General features: G+C 36.5%; 1 protein-coding gene across 2 annotated transcripts; it reads left to right on the top strand.

The window, feature by feature from the left end:
- Positions 1 to 280: 280 nt before the first annotated feature.
- On the top strand, positions 281 to 17422 carry adck5 (aarF domain containing kinase 5). Of its 2 annotated transcripts, XM_048201893.1 has the most exons (15): positions 281 to 608; positions 3696 to 3790; positions 3909 to 4058; positions 7086 to 7161; positions 7283 to 7483; positions 11487 to 11627; positions 11783 to 11896; positions 12170 to 12301; positions 12393 to 12476; positions 12575 to 12656; positions 14631 to 14709; positions 14794 to 14885; positions 15319 to 15571; positions 15776 to 15892; positions 16609 to 17422. In XM_048201893.1, the coding sequence occupies exons 1-15, from the start codon at positions 585 to 587 to the stop codon at positions 16709 to 16711; spliced, it is 1743 nt and encodes a 580-aa protein (XP_048057850.1). In that variant the 5' UTR covers positions 281 to 584; the 3' UTR covers positions 16712 to 17422. The 2 variants fall into 2 exon arrangements, with proteins under 2 accessions (XP_048057850.1, XP_048057852.1); XM_048201895.1 differs by lacking the exons at positions 281 to 608; positions 3696 to 3790 and having other exon boundaries at positions 3993 to 4058; positions 7288 to 7483.
- The last annotated feature ends 1072 nt before the right edge of the window (positions 17423 to 18494 follow it).

Here is an 18494-nt window from a genome sequence, read left to right on the forward strand (position 1 = left end):
CTTTTAATCAATCTTGTTGCCATTTTGCACAGTTCTTATCATCTAAATATTGTCAGTATTCTGAAACACTGGAGGGAATTACTCCAAAGTAAATAAACTGCTGTAGAAATTATTTTTGCTTACTTCTTTATTTAAACTTAGTTTAAATTATTTAGTTTATATGATGTATGTATGTATGTATGTAGGTTTTTATTTATTTTTGTAAGTCCGTCTCGTCTTGCTTTAAACGTGTACTGTCTCTTTAATTAAAGGCATACGCTGCATTTCACGTAAATATATTTTTTATTTTGTTTATTTTGTTTTTTCTGTATGTTATTTTTTTATTATTTAGTTGTTTATTGAATTCGAATGCTTACGTTTTTCTAAAAACAATAATGTTTGTGATGAGGACGGAGCACAAGGTCGGAAGGTCGTGTCAGACCACTGTCACGTGACTGATGATGTCACAGCAGACTCTTTCCCAGCTGTCCAATCAAACTGCAGTCGTCTCGTGCGTGATCTAGAAGCGCGAGGTAGCGTCCGTGAGAGAGAAGATCGTAGCGAGTCACTCATGCGATCATTATCAGCCCGAACGGACCGGACCCATGGCGGCAGAGACTTTCAGATCGGTAAGCGCAGAATCGGTCATTAGCCGCTCAATTCTGCTTTTGTTGTTCAATCGACCAGTAAGTTGCTCATATGCTCGAGCTGTCTGATCAGTTGATGCAGTATGATGCAGAATGCAGGATGATGAAAGGTCACTGTATTTCAGGACTTAATGGAGAGGCATTTAAATGGAAAATATATTCCATGTCATTATCCAGTCTGAAAGTGCAGATCTGATACTGAATCAGTGCAGTCGAGGCCAGAGGAAATGTCAAAGCATGCCTTGTTCTTTATCACTGTAAGCCTTAAATCCCAAACTAAAGACTGATTGTTATATCCAATTCAAGTCTAAGAATAGAAAAGTATAAGAAAGACTTCCTGTCCTGCAGTCTGGCACTTGACAGCACCCTTGCAAAACATTTCCGTTGCTATAGTTTAAATAACACTGTTACTGTCTACTATTGTAACACTCAACTTCAAACAGAGCAAAAAAAAGAAGAAAAAATTGTGACGTATATCCGAATAAAACTGGAAAAGTCATTTAAATGAACAAAATCACCATGGCCATAAAGAATTTATATATTTTCTAGTTATGTCAAGCTCTAAAATATTTTATTCTGTAGAAATTGACATTAATAACAAAGACTATAGAATAACACAAGACGTGTCACTCGTATTGTTCTGAATGGGAGAAAGTAGGCTTGTTTGAGATGCGCCTCGCCTCGCCTGAAGTTCAGCCGAGAGTAGGCGGCTGCAGTGAGGGGAGGAGTGAAAAAAGTGCAGGCAAGACGAACAGTTCTCTGTTCTCGTAGTGGATCAGAACCTACGAGATCAAAGGCGAATATCGCGGGATTCACACTCGTGCGCTGTGTTGCTGATAAACTGGATGCAATTTAAGTTCTGTTGCTTTTATATGAAAATAAACACAATGAACAATACACCCAAAGTACTTGTTATTTATTTCCATTCGAAAGATGTGTGTATCAATCATTTTTACTTTAATTATAGACATGTTTTTATATATATTTTTTTATAAATGACAACGTTCGCATAACCCATAGAGAGATCACTGTGTCAGAGAGTTTAGGAATATTCACACATTACTTTTACACATAAAAACACGATATTAGAGTTTTAAAATCAAACATTTTAAAAGAGATCAATACATCACGGTTGTTTAAACCAATAAGCTATAAGCTGTGTCGTCAGCAAGTCGTTTCCCATCGTGCTTTTGGTCAGCGCAGTCGGTGGAGAGCAACTGCGCTCGACTGCAGAATCCGATGAGTCCGCCTCGCACTCGCGAGAGGATTTTGACACACGTCGGCATGACATCAGAGCAAGGCGGCCCACCCTCGGACACATTTCTAACCGGCATGCATCTCGCGGTGATCACCGGTGATCGGTTCTGCGCAGAATTTCCACATCTCAAACAAGCCTAGTGTAACGCGCAATATGGCGGAATAAGTCCCGCCTTCTAAATAAGAGCCAATCGCCGACTGGTAAAGTCATCGCGTCACTTCAGCGGCCGTTAGAATCACCGGTTTAGACCATAGGGTTTAGACGCGCATTTAGGTCTGCGCATGCGCATTAGCTTGATCCAGCCTGAAAAATAGTTTTTTTTGGTCATGATTCGAGCGTTTAGAAACTAAATTTATGAGCCGGTTGTTGTTAGAATTCATTGGTGATTTCAAATATGAAATTTAATCGTAAGGTTGGCGAACAGTTTTGGAGAATTTGATGTTTCCCCATTCAAAGAGATTGCATGATGCCCATGATGCCCGAGAGGCGTTTCAAAGATGGCCGCTGAGTGAAATGACTTGTCTTAAAGGGACTTTGTTAATAATAGTTTTAAAAAGCTACTTCCTATGCAATAAATCACAAACAACTATAAAAATAATGGGATTTTTTTTGTGTGGATAATGAGGGACTTAAAACTAAAGCAGTAAAACTACTGCTACACAAAAAAGTACCACTGTACGACCGCGTTTTATACTTTTATTTATATTATTTTGCATGTGCCATAAGAATCCCACATATATTGGATATGCAACACAGTAGTACCATGGTGTGTTTTAAATACTTTGTAGTGGCGTGTCATTACCATGGTAAATTGAATATTACAGTTTGCATATAAATCCTGAAAATGTGGTTTCATTCATGTAATTAAGTTACTTACCATCTGATTCCATGGCACTGTCATGGTACATTTGTTAGGGTTACTACAGTGTTTTGGCTGGATCTGTTATTACCTAGAACATTTTTGGAAGGGAAGTGATTTAAAGTCTCTTTCTGGGACAGAAGCTCTCTGTTTGGGACATTGGCTCTCAGAGATTTTGCCGACTTGTGCAGTTCTGTGGAATAGATATTTCTTAAACGGTGCTGATGGACTGTTGTTTATCATACTCTATAGAGACCTTTAAACTGGAGCACATCCCTGACCTGTCCACAAATCAACCCGCCTGAGTAAAGACATTTTGTTCCCTGCTTCTATAAACATTCCCCCTTCTTTCACGTTTCCCACATGGCCTTGATGGGAAATTCTTGTTGTTGTAGTGCACAAACCGTTTATGTAGTGAAACAACGTTGAACTGAATTGAGCTGAAAAAACGACACTATTTTCTTCTGTAGAGCTGCTTATGGCTGAATTGAATTTATTTCAACTTTTCACAGTTATTGAACTGAACTGAATCAACATTGAACTGAATTGAGCCGAATAACCACACTGTTGTCTTCTGCTTTACAGCACAATTTGAATCGGTCACATATTTGATGGTTTGCATCATTGATCGTTATTTTCTTGTTTATTACTGCTTTGAAACAATCTGTATTGTAGAAGGCGCCATAGAAACAAAAGTGACCTGACTTGATTTGTATGAAAACGCACCACACAGATCACCTCTGAGCTATTTTGACATGCTAGCAGGTATAAAATTGAAACTTTCTTTCTATAGACACATCCACAATTCGCTTGAACCTTCCAAATCTAATAACCCGTGTCCATAGACGTACTAAATGCAAATTTTGCCTGATTTATTATGTTTGTTGGTCTCTCAACATGTAATACATTACCTGAGTGAACTTGCAGTTTGACTGATGTTTAATTTCTTCAGTTAAGGCTGTGTCGGCGTCATATATCTCTGTTACGGAGGTGTCCTCGGCTCATAGGTCCACAAGTACTCAATCAGAAGTTCTTCTCATCACACAGGTGGGTTTCATTTGCTTCATTGGGATCTGACTTCATTTTAAGGGTGAAAACACTGGATATTATAAGTAGTAAACAAGATTTTTGCCAGTGACGCTGGGATTGTGTTCTGTTCCTCTAGAGTTGTAAAGAGTCACAGGCTCTTTAGGAAGCTGTTGATTGGCGTCTCGGTGGGCGTGCCGCTCGTGGTCGGGGTGCGATATGTGGTCTCAGAGCCCAGAGAGAGGAGGAAGATGACGATACTAGCAGATGGAGTCGGGCGCTTCTGCAGGTGAAGCTCTTTATAATCTTGTGTAAAATGTAATTATTTAAAGGGTTAGTTCACCCAAAAAATGAAATTTATGTCATTACTCACCCTCATGTCGTTCCACACCCAACCTTTGTTCATCTTCGGAACACAAATTAAGATATATTTAATGAAATTCAAGTTTTTTTTTTATTTTTTTTTTTATCCCCCATAGAAAGCAATATAATTACCGTCATTCAAGTTCCAGAAAAGTAGTAAAGACATTGTATAAATGGTCAGCGTGACTACAGTGGTTCAACCTTAATGTTATGAAGTGACAAGAATACTTTTTGTGCGCAAAAACAAAACAAAAATAGCGACTTTATTTAACAATTCGAACTGTTATCATACGCTGTTGACATAGTGAATGCACTTCAGTGATTCCATGTTTACATCCGAATGCCAGCTCAGTATTGGCCGAGGCTGTTTACGTGAGCACCACAACGCAATACTGAGCCGGTGTTCGGATGTAAACTCGGAAGCGCTGAACTTCATTTACTGCGAGTCTGACAGGGTAGAGAAGAAATTGTTAAAGTCATTATTTTTGTTTTTGCACACAAAAAGAATTCTCGTCACTTCATAACATTAAGGTTGAACCACTGCAGTCACGTGGACTATTTTAACAATATCTTTAGTACCTTTCAGGACCTTGAATGATTACGTTGCTTTCTATGGGATAAAAAAAATCCCCCTCTCGGATTTCATCAAAAATATCTTAATTTGTGTTCCAAAGATGAAAGAAGGTCTTACAGGTTTGGAACAACACAAGGGTGAGTACAAACCCGATTCCAAAAAAAGTTGGGACACTGTACAAATTGTGAATAAAAAAGGAATGCAATAATTTACAAATCTCATAAACTTATATTTTATTCACAATAGAATATAGATAACATATCAAATGTTGAAAGTGAGACATTTTGAAATGTCATGCCAAATATTGGCTCATTTTGGATTTCATGAGAGCTACACATTCCAAAAAAGTTGGGACAGGAAGCAATAAGAGGCCGGAAAAGTTAAATGTACATATATGGAACAACTGGAGGACCAATTTGCAACTTATTAGGTCAATTGGCAACATGATTGGGTATAAAAAGAGCCTCTCAGAGTGGCAGTGTCTCTCAGAAGTCAAGATGGGCAGAGGATCACCAATTCCCCCAATGCTGCGGTGAAAAATAGTGGAGCAATATTAGAAAGGAGTTTGTCAGAGAAAAATTGCAAAGAGTTTGAAGTTATCATCATCTACAGTGCATAATATCATCCAAAGATTCAGAGAATCTGGAACAATCTCTGTGCGTAAGGGTCAAGGACGGAAAACCATACTGGATGCCCGTGATCTTCGGGCCCTTAGACGGCACTGCATCACATACAGGAATGCTACTGTAATGGAAATCACAAAATGGGCTCAGGAATACTTCCAGAAAACATTGTCGGTGAACACAATCCACCGTGCCATTTGCCGTTGCCGGCTAAAACGCTATAGGTCAAAAAAGAAGCCATATCTAAATATGATCCAGAAGCACAGGCATTTTCTCTGGGACAAGGCTCTTAAAATGGACTGTGGCAAAGTGGAAAACTGTTCTGTGGTCAGACGAATCAAAATTTGAAGTTATTTTTGGAAAACTGGGACGCCATGTCATCCGGACTAAAGAGGACAAGGACAACCCAAGTTGTTATCAGCGCTCAGTTCAGAAGCCTGCATCTCTGATGGTATGGGGTTGCATGAGTGCATGTGGCATGGGCAGCTTACACATCTGGAAAGGCACCATCAATGCTGAAAGGTATATCCAAGTTCTAAAACAACATATGCTCCCATCCAGACGTCGTCTCTTTCAGGGAAGACCTTGCATTTTCCAACATGACAATGCCAGACCACATACTGCATCAATTACAACATCATGGCTGCATAGAAGAAGGATCCTGGTACTGAAATGACCAGCCTGCAGTCCAGATCTTTCACCCATAGAAAACATTTGGCGCATCATAAAGGGGAAAATGCGACAAAGAAGACCTAAGACAGTTGAGCAACTAGAAGCCTGTATTAGACAAGAATGGGACAACATTCCTATTCCTAAACTTGAGCAACTTGTCTCCTCAGTCCCCAGACGTTTGCAGACTGTTATAAAAAGAAGAGGGGATGCCACACAGTGGTAAACATGGCCTTGTCTCAACTTTTTTGAGATGTGTTGATGCCATGAAATTTAAAATCAACTTATTTTTCCCTTAAAATTATACTTTTTTTCAGCTTAAACATTTGATATGTCATCTATGTTGTATTCTGAATAAAATATTGAAATTTGAAACTTCCACATCATTGCATTCTGTTTTTATTCACAATTTGTACAGTGTCCCAATTTTTTTGGAATCGGGTTTGTAATTAATGACAGAATTTTCATTTCATTTCAATTAAACCTTTAATTTCAGAAATACCATTCAGGTCAGTGTTTGTTTTTAAAGAAACCGCAAAGATGTAATAAATTGATCAAAAGTGACAGCAAAGGCATTTATAATTTCAAATAAATGCTGTTCTTTTGAACTTTCTATTCATCAAATAATTCTGAAAAAAATAATGCATCATGGTTTGCACAAAAATACTAAGCAGCACAACTGTTTTCAACATTGATGATAACAAGAAATGTTTCTTGAGCAACAAATCACATATTAGAATGATTTCTGAAGGATCATGTGACGCATGACTGACACAAGACTGGACTGGAGTAATGCCTGCTGAACATTCAACATTGTACAATATATTTGTTTAGCAAAAAGTTATTTTAAATTGTAATAATATTTCACAGTATTACTGTTTTTGCTTTATTTCTGATCTAATAAAAGCAGTTTTTAAGTATAAGAGACTTTCATTTTCAAAAAACATTTCAAAAATCTTAACCCTAAAGTTTTGAAAGCTAGTGTATTGCATTATCAGGCTCTCTGATCTCTAGATGTCAGCTTTTGCTTTTGTTTCTGACGTACCTGTATCATGGCTGAAATTGAGATATATCTGTGTCACGTCAGGTCTCTCTACATCGGGCTTATGATATCAGCAGATTACTGGTGGACATCCAACATTGTTCTACGTGGCATGGATGAGGTAGGTTTATACCCCTGTAAAAATATTTTTTGGGGGGGATTATTTCTATAGTTGTTTTAAACCTGTATGACTTGAATGAATAAAAAAAAACTCTAAACTCTGTTTCCGTCCCTGTCGCCAGAGCAGTCCAGAGTATGAGGAGCTCATGTCAGCATGTCATCAGAGAGCAGCCAGTAGTATGGTAGACGGGGCCATCCAGAATGGAGGCCTGTATATTAAGCTGGGACAGGGACTGTGTGCATTCAACCATCTTCTGCCTCCAGAGTACCTCCGCACCCTGCATGTGCTGGAGGATAAAGCGCTCAACAGAAGATACAAAGAGGTGAGCAGCTTCAGGTTAAGCAGAACACATTAAGATTCAGCTAGGCATTGGCTTCCTGCAAATAGTTTTGAGGTATTTTTTAAAATGATATATGAAGTATATGACCTTGGTATGAAGAGAAATGAAGGGACAAGTTGCATTGTTCAGCATTAAATAGTTTCCACAATAATTATAAGGCAATAGTTTGACATGACATGACAAAAATTTAAAAAATCACTTTGGAAATCACTTTGCACAAACAAGGTTAGTATATGATTTTATCCAAAAAAATGTCAATCTGATGAATTGATATTGTGAAATATTTTTAAAATATCTATGTTGAGAGATTTTTAAATGTAATTTATTCAAGAGATGCAATGATCCTTCAGAAATCATTCTAATTTGCTGATTTGCTGCTCAAGAAACATTTCTTATTATCATCAATGTTGAAAACCGTGCTGCCTCATATTTTTGTGGAAATCCTGAAACATTTTTTCATTTTTTAAAAAAAAAAAAAAAAAAAAAAAAAAAAAATATATATATATATATATATATATATATAAAGTGCTTTAAAGCGCTTCCAACATCTTTTCTTTAGATCTTTACAGCTTGGGAACCATTATAATAAAAATATTAAAAAATAATGAAAAAATTGAAATGAATACCATCAATGATTTTATTGATGCGTATAAGAGTGGGACTCATAAGAGACTGATATCAATATATTCAAGTATGCAATCTTCTAAAAATCACTCTGCATTATATGTAAAAGATAAATGGGAGAAGGAACCGAACATAATTTTATCTAATGAAGAATGGTAAAACATTTGTAATACACAGTATACTACCTTCAGTTCAGGTCAGTGGAGAGAATTCACATGGACGAATATCATAAGGTTCTTGATTACTCCAAAAAGAAAATATTCACAGATTGGTAAACTGGAAACTGCATTCTGTTGGAGACAATGTAATAATTCTTTGGCTGATTACAGAGCTAGAAATATGACAATATGATTGGAATGTGAATTGTGTAAATTTGATTTATACAAGTGTCATTTAACAGAATTGAATATTAAGTGCCATTTTATATTGTTTTGAATTTGAATTTTTTAAACTTGAATTCTGGACATTTGATATTTAACAAAATTAAAAAAAAAATATGGTATAATTTTCTACGTATGTATTTTCAAACAGTGTATTTTTTTTTGTTCTGAATTCTTAGACTGTAAATATTAACTTCTTAAAAATACAGCTTCAAGTTTTCTTTAATAAGCCTACAATTTGAAATAAATCATTTACTCGTGCCTGCTGTTACACATATCTGAATGATCATTTGTGACTTGGATTTGATTCCGATAACAGATTGAAGCAGAAATATAGTAATTATAGAGTTAGGCTATGTGTGACTGTTACGCATGCTAATCACTTCCATGCTAAATATACTTTATACTAAAACAAATAGGCCTAGCAGAGACCCCCAGAGACAAATGTCTCACGTGCTGAGAATTATTGTTACTCTGTAGTTGGCCAAAATGCAACGTTCGACTTTTCCGAGAACCTCTACTTTTCTCTGTGGAACCCGAAAGTTGGACCTACTTTCAGTACAATCTGAATTTCTGAATTTTAGAATATTGAATTTGGTGTTTCGAATTTGTTCATGTTGAAAACTTGAAGCTGTATTTTTAAGTAGTGAATATTTGCAGTATAAGAATTCAGAACAAAAAATACATATGTAGAAAATTATGCCATAAATTCCAATTTTGTTAAATATCAAATGTCCAGGATTCAAGTTTAAAAAAATTCAAACTCAAAACTATATAAAATGGCACTTAATATTCAATTCTGTTAAATGACACTTGTCTAGGATTCAAATGTACACAATTCAAATTCAAATCATATTGTCATATTTCTAGCTCCATAGATTAGTTTTACATATTTTGGAACTGTCCAGCAATTCAGTCTTATTGGTTAGAGGTACTCACTGATATAAAATTGATATTGGGATTCGAGACTGAGAACAGCTTCAGTACTATATATTTAGGAAACATACCAACTGATTTTAATACTCAAGTACCTACTTAAATTATTATTGGTTGCTAGAAAAAAGCAATAACTAAGAAATGGCTGCATTAAAATCCACCAACAAAAGCAGAATGGATAGTGATTATAAAAGATATGGAAAAACTGACCTTCTCTCTAAGATTAAACATGGATAAATTTTACAAGTACTGGTCAAAATGGTTAATGTATAGGAGTGTGGATGGAACATGCGGAGATATTGTAAGTGTACTACAATGTGTGTGGGGTTTTTTTTCTCCCCCTTCCTCACATGTACAATTTATCAGTATTATTATATTGATAATCTCTTCCTATTTTTTTAATATGTGAAATATTTGTCCAATGAAAATATTCTGGATTTGTATGTTTTATGAGGGGACCTTAAACCTTTTATGGACTTGAAATGACCATTACCAAATATTCTCCTGGTGAATCTTTTTTCTTTCCTTTTCTCTTTCTCTCTCTCTCTTCCAAGAACCCTGATATGAAGTTAACAGTACATAAACAACGTAACTGTATGTGATAACTCTAGTGACATGTCTGTTCCGTTCTTTTGCATGTGTACTACTAAAAGCATATTAAAAAAATATATAAAAAATAAAAAGTTGAAAATGTTATAAATACAGTGCACAGCATAAATGAATACACCCCCTCTGAACAAATACAAAAGACGTATTTTCTTAACGATCGCTAATACAGTTCATGGAAAGATGGAAAATGTTACTCAGCTCAGCTCGAATCCCCCACAGGTGCTCAAGAGTGTTAAATTAGGTGAAATACATGTCCAGAATGCATATCGTCATTGTCATTTTGAAAAAAAGCCCAACAACGCAGGGAATGAGGAGAGGGTAGCATCTTCTGTTTTTGTATTACATCATACAGTGGTGCGTGAATTCATGACCGCATTGATAAAGCACAACTCCCTCACACCTTCAGCACTCATACATCCTTATATAAGAGCTTTACTACCACCGAACTTTACTGTGGGAACCAGGCACTTCTCACTGTACTCCTCCTCTAGCAACACCATAACATTTTGGATGCTGTTAGATCCAAAATGATTGACTTGGTCTCATGAGACTAGAGTATGGATTCCCAGAAGTCTATATTTTATAAATATGGGCCTTGGAAAAGGCTAATTGACTTTATTTTGCTTTGGCTATAGTAAGTAGTTCCAATATGGATAACCATGCATGTCACTTCAGCAGGGTGCATCTTACTCTGTGAGATTAACAGTCACTCTTTTCATAGCTTTTGCTGGCTCTGAGACACTCACTTGGTATTTCTCCTGCTCTGTCTAGCAAAAAAAATCCCTCATCACTAAATGAAAGCTTAAAATGAAGGCCTGATTATTTCAGGGGCCTTGTCACAAGTCCATTTATATTTAATTTCTGTGGTACTTTTGCTATATTTTCACACTTAAAACAATGATTTGGTAATCCTCATGTATCACTGTCCTCTTTTGTGCTAAGAAATAAGTCTCCTGACAGTTCTCTCCAAAGTGGTTCCATTGTTGTCAGCATTAAGTCTGAGAATGATTCAGTGGGCTATATAACACTTTTAATTGTCAAGTGTATGTTTTTGTTCAACATACTTACCTCTTGATCAAAATTTGCCATAAACTTACACCAGAAAAAAAAAAAAAAATCATTTTATTTAGTAACTTTCAGGAGGGTGTACTCATTTTTGCAACACAACATTTTATCACTTTAATAAGAATCTTTTTTTTTTCTGAATAATTTTGACATGCTTCTTTGGTAAATTCTTTGATTGAGCAGACTTGCTAGAACATTATATCTCTAAAGAACCCTAACATGTCTTCTAAGTAAAGCGTAATTGCTGAATTTGTTAAGTTTCAGAGGGGGTGTACTCGTTTATGCTGTGCACTGTATATATATGATTTTATATAATATAATATAAAATTTCTATTTTTGTATAAAACTCATCTTGATTCATGTTGCTTTAGGTAGATGCTTTATTCCAGGAAGACTTCAACATGACTCCTGATAAAATGTTCAGGACGTTTGACTATGAGCCTGTGGCTGCTGCGAGTCTGGCACAAGTACACAAGGCCGAACTGCATGATGGGACACCTGTGGCTGTAAAGGTGTGTTAGGGCAGTATTGTACTTGCATGGTACATTACTCTATTTTTTCAGTATTTGCAAGATGATTAATATAGAGAACCAGTATGAAGTGAGATCCAGTGGTTATTGATGCATTTATGTTGTTATGAGAATCTGTTGATGTGTGTTGTGTTCAGGTGCAGTATATTGATCTCAGGGATCGCTTTGATGGTGATATCAGGACTCTGGAGATTTTGCTGGACATAGTGAAATTTATGCACCCCAGCTTTGGCTTCCGCTGGGTCTTACAGGTCAGTGCATTAAATATAATGCATTTAAAACTGCATGAAATCAAAACTGACCCTCTTTAAATTTTTTAAAGATGAAATGTGTCATTTCTGACTGGGTGTACCTCTGGAACCAAGCCAAGTTGGAGCTCCATACTCCCTGCTTAGGGGGGTCTCTTAGTGGGTCCCCCATGCCAGGAGTCTGGAGCCCAAGGTTGGCTTGGTTCCTGAGTTATGATCCATCCAGGATGAAACGGGCATAACTTGTTTCTTTATTTTACTCCATGATGCTGCTAGGACTTGAAAGGAACGCTGGCACAAGAGCTGGATTTTGAGAATGAAGGCAGGAATTCTGAACGTTGTGCGGAGGAACTGAAGCATTTTAAGTTTATAGTTGTGCCTAAAGTGTTCTGGGACCTGACCAGCAAGGTGAGAATCTTCATATGACAGTGAAATCTTTCTTTGGTCTTCAGCTTTCAAACATAAATGGATACAAACTATGGCTAATGTACCCATGTAGAGGGTCCTTACAGCAGAGTTCTGTGATGGATGCAAAATCAACAACGTGGAGGAGATTCAGCGTCAGGGACTGAGTCTGAAAGACGTGAGTTTAATGGCATCTGTTATAAATTAACTGGCTCACATCACATGCATTAAATGTCCATAATGATGACCACTGCATTTCCTCTGGCTGTGTTTCAGGCAGCTGATAAACTTGTCCGCACATTCGCAGAGCAGATCTTTTATACCGGCTTTATTCACGCTGATCCTCATCCTGGAAATGGTGAGATTACTGTCATTTATATGACTATTTGTTATTGGGAATGAATTAAAGGTGAAATATGTAATATTTTTGCAGTAAAATATCCAAAAACCACTAGGCCAGTGTTATATATTTTGTTCACTTGAGTACTTACAATATCCCAAATGTTTCCAACTATTTGTAAATCGTGAGAAAATTGCATTTTTAACCAAGGTTCCGAGACGTGTGAGGGTTAATGACGGTATGACGTTGCGTTTCCAGTTTTATTTTGTAGAAACCATGGAAACACCAAAGACGCTTTAATGTATTACACGTTTTAATAGACAAGGGAACAACTGTTTTGATATATTTATAAATGAATTGTTGTTATATAGCTCAACACGTTTAGTCCTATTGTTTAAATCTAATTTTCTTGATTTTTTGCGAGTACCACGCTTTACCATGCCTCAGAGAAAAACACTATTTTGTCAAGTAGCTAACATAGCATAATCAGATGCAGCTTTATTTTTAGTAACAGTAATACAGAATTTTCTCCATCATACGTTTTAAAATGAATTGCATGCCATTTATCAACACAAGCCATCCAGCATTTAATATGATATTCTAAAATCGATCTAGCTTACTGAAGTGTGCAACAGTGTCTCACAGCAGCCGCCGAGTGAACGCACAGAGTAATGTTAGAACATCATTTTCAACAAAGTCAAATGTATCTAATATGATAAACAGAGCTGTGTTACCTCATACTCATGACCAGAAAAGCGGAAGCAGCGCCGGCGACTGTGGCATAATAAAAGTTCCTCTGCTCGTGAGGAGTGTGTTGCGCAATCACTCCAGCGGCCTCATTCAGCTCCCACAACACTCGGTCCTGCTCTGCTTCATACTACAATAACGTTAATAATCACATCCATGAACATGATTTCTGCCCGAGTCCAATCCCTATTCTTTTGCACCGTCCGTTGAGGTGGAGACCACATGTCCCGAGATTCCGCGCTTAAACTTGGCGTCATCAAGCTACGCCTTTGTTTTGAACAGGCTTCTAGCGACCTCTAGCGGACAAAATTATTACATACTGCACCTTTTAATTAGAGATGCACCGATTGCAATTTTCTTGGCCATTCCGATTTTTTTTGTTAGTGAGATCGGCCGATACCGATTTTTGCCGATTCCGATTTTCTTTCTAATAACTATAATTGACAACATATACAAACAAAAATCTACTTTTCTTCAATGCAAAGTTTTATTTTCATTAAAAAAAAAAACAAGTAAAGGAAGGCGCTTATTTTTGTACTTGTGAGTCTGTTTGACTTCTATCTCTGTTTGAGACTGAGCGTGGCTTGTTCGCTTCACTAACCTTATATAGCCCCGCCCCTTTTCAGCGCTGCGCTCGTTGTCTTTTGACTTCCGGTTTGTATTTCCACAGTGATCTTACGTATTTATGAATGAACTGCTCATTTAAAATCTTCCCGGTCTACTGACATTTGTTAAGACATCTGCTTTAAACATAACAATGCTCATGATAACTTTCATTAACTCTACAACAGGTAAATTCACTTCACCAGCTAATTATTCTTCAACAGCGATGCCATAGAAATATACAGGGCTACCACAAAAACGGAAGTTCAAATACACTAAGATGGCGGCGCGCATGTTTCTCTGGTAAATACGATAATATAGATAAGTGGAGCGCGCGCTTTCGGTGTGAGCGCGAAACCTGCGGGAATGACTAAAATTATGCGCAGTAAGCACTATTTAAGCGGAGCGAATGAGGTCAATGTAAATTGTATAAGTCTTATGCTTTTAATTATTGCCTGTGCCGCTGGTAACAAAAAAGATCGGCTCGGAATCGGTAAGAAGTGAGACTTTACAGTCTATGGGAAAATCGACCGATTCCGATCCCTGGCCGATCAATCGGTGCATCTCTACTTTTAATACATATATTTGTTTAAAAAATGTTCCTCCGTGAGTTTCACCCATTTGAAATGTTGCTCATTTTAGTACTGGTAAGAAGAGGTCCAGATAAAAAAGCTGAGTTGGTTCTCTTGGATCATGGGCTGTATGAAAGCCTAAGTAAAAGGTCAGAACATGAGAAATATACACCACAGACACTGAAAATATCATGAAACAGAAGGTGACAGGAAACTCTCTCTCTGTTTGTCAGTGACAGAGCGGCTCTGTGTCAGCTGTGGCGATCCATAATCCTGCGAGATGAAGCAGGCATGAAGACATATGCAAATAAGCTCGGGGTCAAAGGTAAAGCAGTTTTTTCTAATGTTTTATCATGACAAAAGGTAGTTATTATTTAGATATGTATACTGTTTAAATTCTGCTTACTCAAACTTCTTGAACATTTTTTGTTACACAATATATTTTAAATATGTATAATATGTTATATATTTTATATATAATAAAGGTTCTACTGAATCCTGAAAATGTATCACAGCTGTTTTCAGCATTGATAATAAGAAATGTTTCTTGAGCAGCAAATCAGCCTATTAGAATGATTTCTGAAGGATCATGTGACACTGAAGACTGGAATAATGATGCTGAAAATTTTCAAACATATTACAATGGAAAACAGTTTTGATTTGTAATAATATTACTGCTTTTACTGTATTTTTGTTGCCAAATGTTATATAGTATTTTGATATTATCATATTTATTGCATCTCACTGGACCTTCCCAGAATACTTCCTGTTCTGTGAGATGCTACTGCAGCGGCCAATCAACATGTGGGAGTTTGGCCTGGGTAACATCCTGACTCGAGAGGAGACGACGTACATGCGTGACATGGCCATGAACCGCTTTGATCAGATCATGCAGGTGTTGAAGTCTATGCCGCGGCCCATGCTGCTGGTGTTCAGGAACATTAACACAGTCCGCTGCATCAACATAACTCTGGGAGCTCCAGTCGACCGCTACTTCATCATGGCCAAGTGGTATGGGACTACAAAATGACTAGTACCTGCTAGGCTCTAGTATTGACCCAAATATCTTTGTATTTATATGCATTTTATCATCCTATTCATTTTTGAATACTGTAGAATAACCTCTGCCCCATCTAATTTAGTATTTGTGGTTCTGGTTAGAATTTTGATCCTGTTCACCATTCTGCTATCCAATATAAAGTGACTGTGTTTCAGTGCTGTGAGGGGATGGGGCAGAACTCAGGCTGATGACACCAGGATTCTTCTGAAACTGTCATTCTTCCGCTGGGTCTGGACCTTTTGGGAGAGCATCAAGTTTGAATTTGCTTTAAGGTGATGACGTTTGGGCTCTGATTCATTTTTTCCCAATTATTATTATTTATTTTTTTTAATAAGTTTATTTTTTCTCTGGATTAAATTTTAATAGTTAAATTCAAATTTAATAATCAAAAGGCATGTCTAATTAATTAAAAGCATAAGACTTATACAATTTAACATTTTAATATTTGTGATTTTATTAAAATATTAGGCCCCTATAAAATGTTTTACTTTTCAGAAAGTTGTGTTGTCTGTTTGATTTTTTTGGATTTATAATTTAATACAAATTTGTGATAATAAAATGAAAAAAAAAAAAAAAAAAAAAAAAAATATATAAAAAAAAAAAAAAAATATATATATATATATATATATATATATATATATTTTTTTTTTTTTTTTTTTTCATTTTATATAATTATATATATATATAATTAAAAATGTAATCAAATAAAAAAGGCAACAATTTCTTTTATTTTTTGCCAAACAAAGTGATGAACAACAGAGGTTTACTGTTAAAAATTTTAAACATGGAAGCATTATGCATGCTTGACTTTGCATGTAGTAGACAAACTGTGCCGCTCATTCAAAGAGACATGCAGAACAAGCAGACTTCATATTTAAATTTGATATCTCAATGGCATATGAAACTAACATTAAACTTGAATCAAGCTTGCAGTTTTAGCCCATTCTTGCGTGTAATATGCATCAAATGTCATTCTGTGTTCCTCCAGGTCAGAGATGGCGCTCATGAGTGTCACTCACTCTCTGCTTAAGCTGCTGTCTTACTGCAATATCATCACTCTGGACCAGGACATGTATCAGTATCTGAAATGAAGCATCACATACCTCATCATCATCACCTCTGATTCTGGTTTCACTCAGTGCTGCTTGTTCTTTTAATGACTTTTTCAATTGAGCTTGGCCTCTCAGGAACCTCTCACACACTCACTCTCTATGTCGCTCGCTGTCCGAGAGCTGCATTTCACAGAAAGCCAAGCACTTTTTAATTTTGCTTTTATCAATTATGATGTTCCGGCATTTAAAAGACTTCTTTCAGTCAACTTTCATTCAACAAGTTGTGAGACCTACATTAGTTTCTTTTGTAGGCATCAGAGTTTGAAACGCTAAAATGATTAATGATTATCATTTGTGGCAATAATGGGGAAAAAAACAACTATTTGAACAAAGTAAATGTTTATGCTTAAAACATGAGGTTTAACAATTTATTTCTATGACAATTATAGAAACCTTTTTATTTAATGTATTTTAAAAATTGAGCCAGTTTATTTTGTATTTATATGGATTTCACTGATTATACATTTGGAGCTGAGAGGTGTTGTGCTGTCAAACCTTCTTACTGTGAGAATTGGACGTGTAATCTACAATGCAATAGTATTTTGAATATAAATCATTTATAAGAGGCTATTATTTCAGTTGTTTGTGAAATGTTTTGATTTTCCAGAGTCCAAAACTGATGCTCTTGTATCTCCTGGAGTCTCTAATTCTTAAAGTTAGCATGAAATGAAAATAAACTCTTTCTATTTTGTAAATGTATCTTATTGGCCACGTACACACTGTAAGTTCCAGGAGTGACAACCGCATTTACATGCAGGAGTGAACCCTAAATTATCGTTACGTGTGTACGGAACACGACTCACTCTCGAAAATGCGATGATTGACAGCTTGGAAACCATAGCGACGTTCTGGCGTCTCTAGTGTTTGGTATCCGTTATCGTGACCAAAGTAATATTAAAGTGACAAAACAGTCGTTATATTTTCAGCAGTTTAAACACACTAACACAGTCGACGGAGGCGTCGTGTTTTGTTTATGTTTGTACAGCCTGTTTCACACAGCGCGCGCTCTTTCTGTGTTTCCATGGTCACTCACTATAAGCGTTTTTGGGATTGTTGTTTAAGCTCGACTCATAAAGCGAACAGGTTTATGGAGTTATTAAAGTGAGCAAACATGAAAAGCGATTTTCAGCATAAAGCATTGAGATAGGCTTGGGATTCGCCGCGCTTACACGAGAGACGCACGTTACACCGGTGCACGTAAACGTCATTAACAACTAGTTGTTCAGTTCGGTTCCGTACACACTGCATATAATTTCTGTTAATGCGGTTGTCACTCCCGTATTTTACTGAACTGTGTGTGTACAGAACGCGATTAAGCACTAAAAGGTGAACTGACAACCGAATTTAGCTGCAGTGTGTACGTGGCTGATCATATTGTGTGAAAAATCATCCATGTTTTTTTTTTTTTTGTTTGGGGTTTTTTTTTTGTTTTTGGCCTCAATGATTCATTAAAATGTCATAACTGGATCTTCTGATGAAAATGACAGACTGGTGACATATGCAGGTCCCTTCCACATTCAAGTGCAAGCTAACATTCATTTTTTTTTTTTTTTGATAATCCATTACACTCAGATGTACGTCACAATACAGAAGAAAAGATTTGTTGCTACTTCAGTTTCATCGTGACTTTAACGCAGAATGAACACTGCCAAACGAATGACATGGTTTATGGATTACATTTTTCTTATGGCAGTGTATAGTGTTATGACAAGAAAAGTCTAAAGCCCGGAACACAGCAAGCCGATGGTCGGCCGTTGGGCAG

The sequence above is a fragment of the Megalobrama amblycephala genome, linkage group LG9 (genome assembly GCF_018812025.1).
Source record: "Megalobrama amblycephala isolate DHTTF-2021 linkage group LG9, ASM1881202v1, whole genome shotgun sequence".
Lineage (NCBI taxonomy): Eukaryota > Metazoa > Chordata > Actinopteri > Cypriniformes > Xenocyprididae > Megalobrama > Megalobrama amblycephala.

What these genes read in the sequence shown, in the direction of transcription:
- adck5 (XM_048201893.1), top strand. Translation starts at nt 585, where the DNA reads ATGGCGGCAGAGACTTTCAGATCG. An exon ending in AAGTTCTTCTCATCACACAG is followed by an intron (nt 3,791 to 3,908) that starts GTGGGTTTCATT and finishes CTGTTCCTCTAG; the next exon opens with AGTTGTAAAGAGTCACAGGC. An exon ending in GGACACCTGTGGCTGTAAAG is followed by an intron (nt 11,628 to 11,782) that starts GTGTGTTAGGGC and finishes TGTTGTGTTCAG; the next exon opens with GTGCAGTATATTGATCTCAG.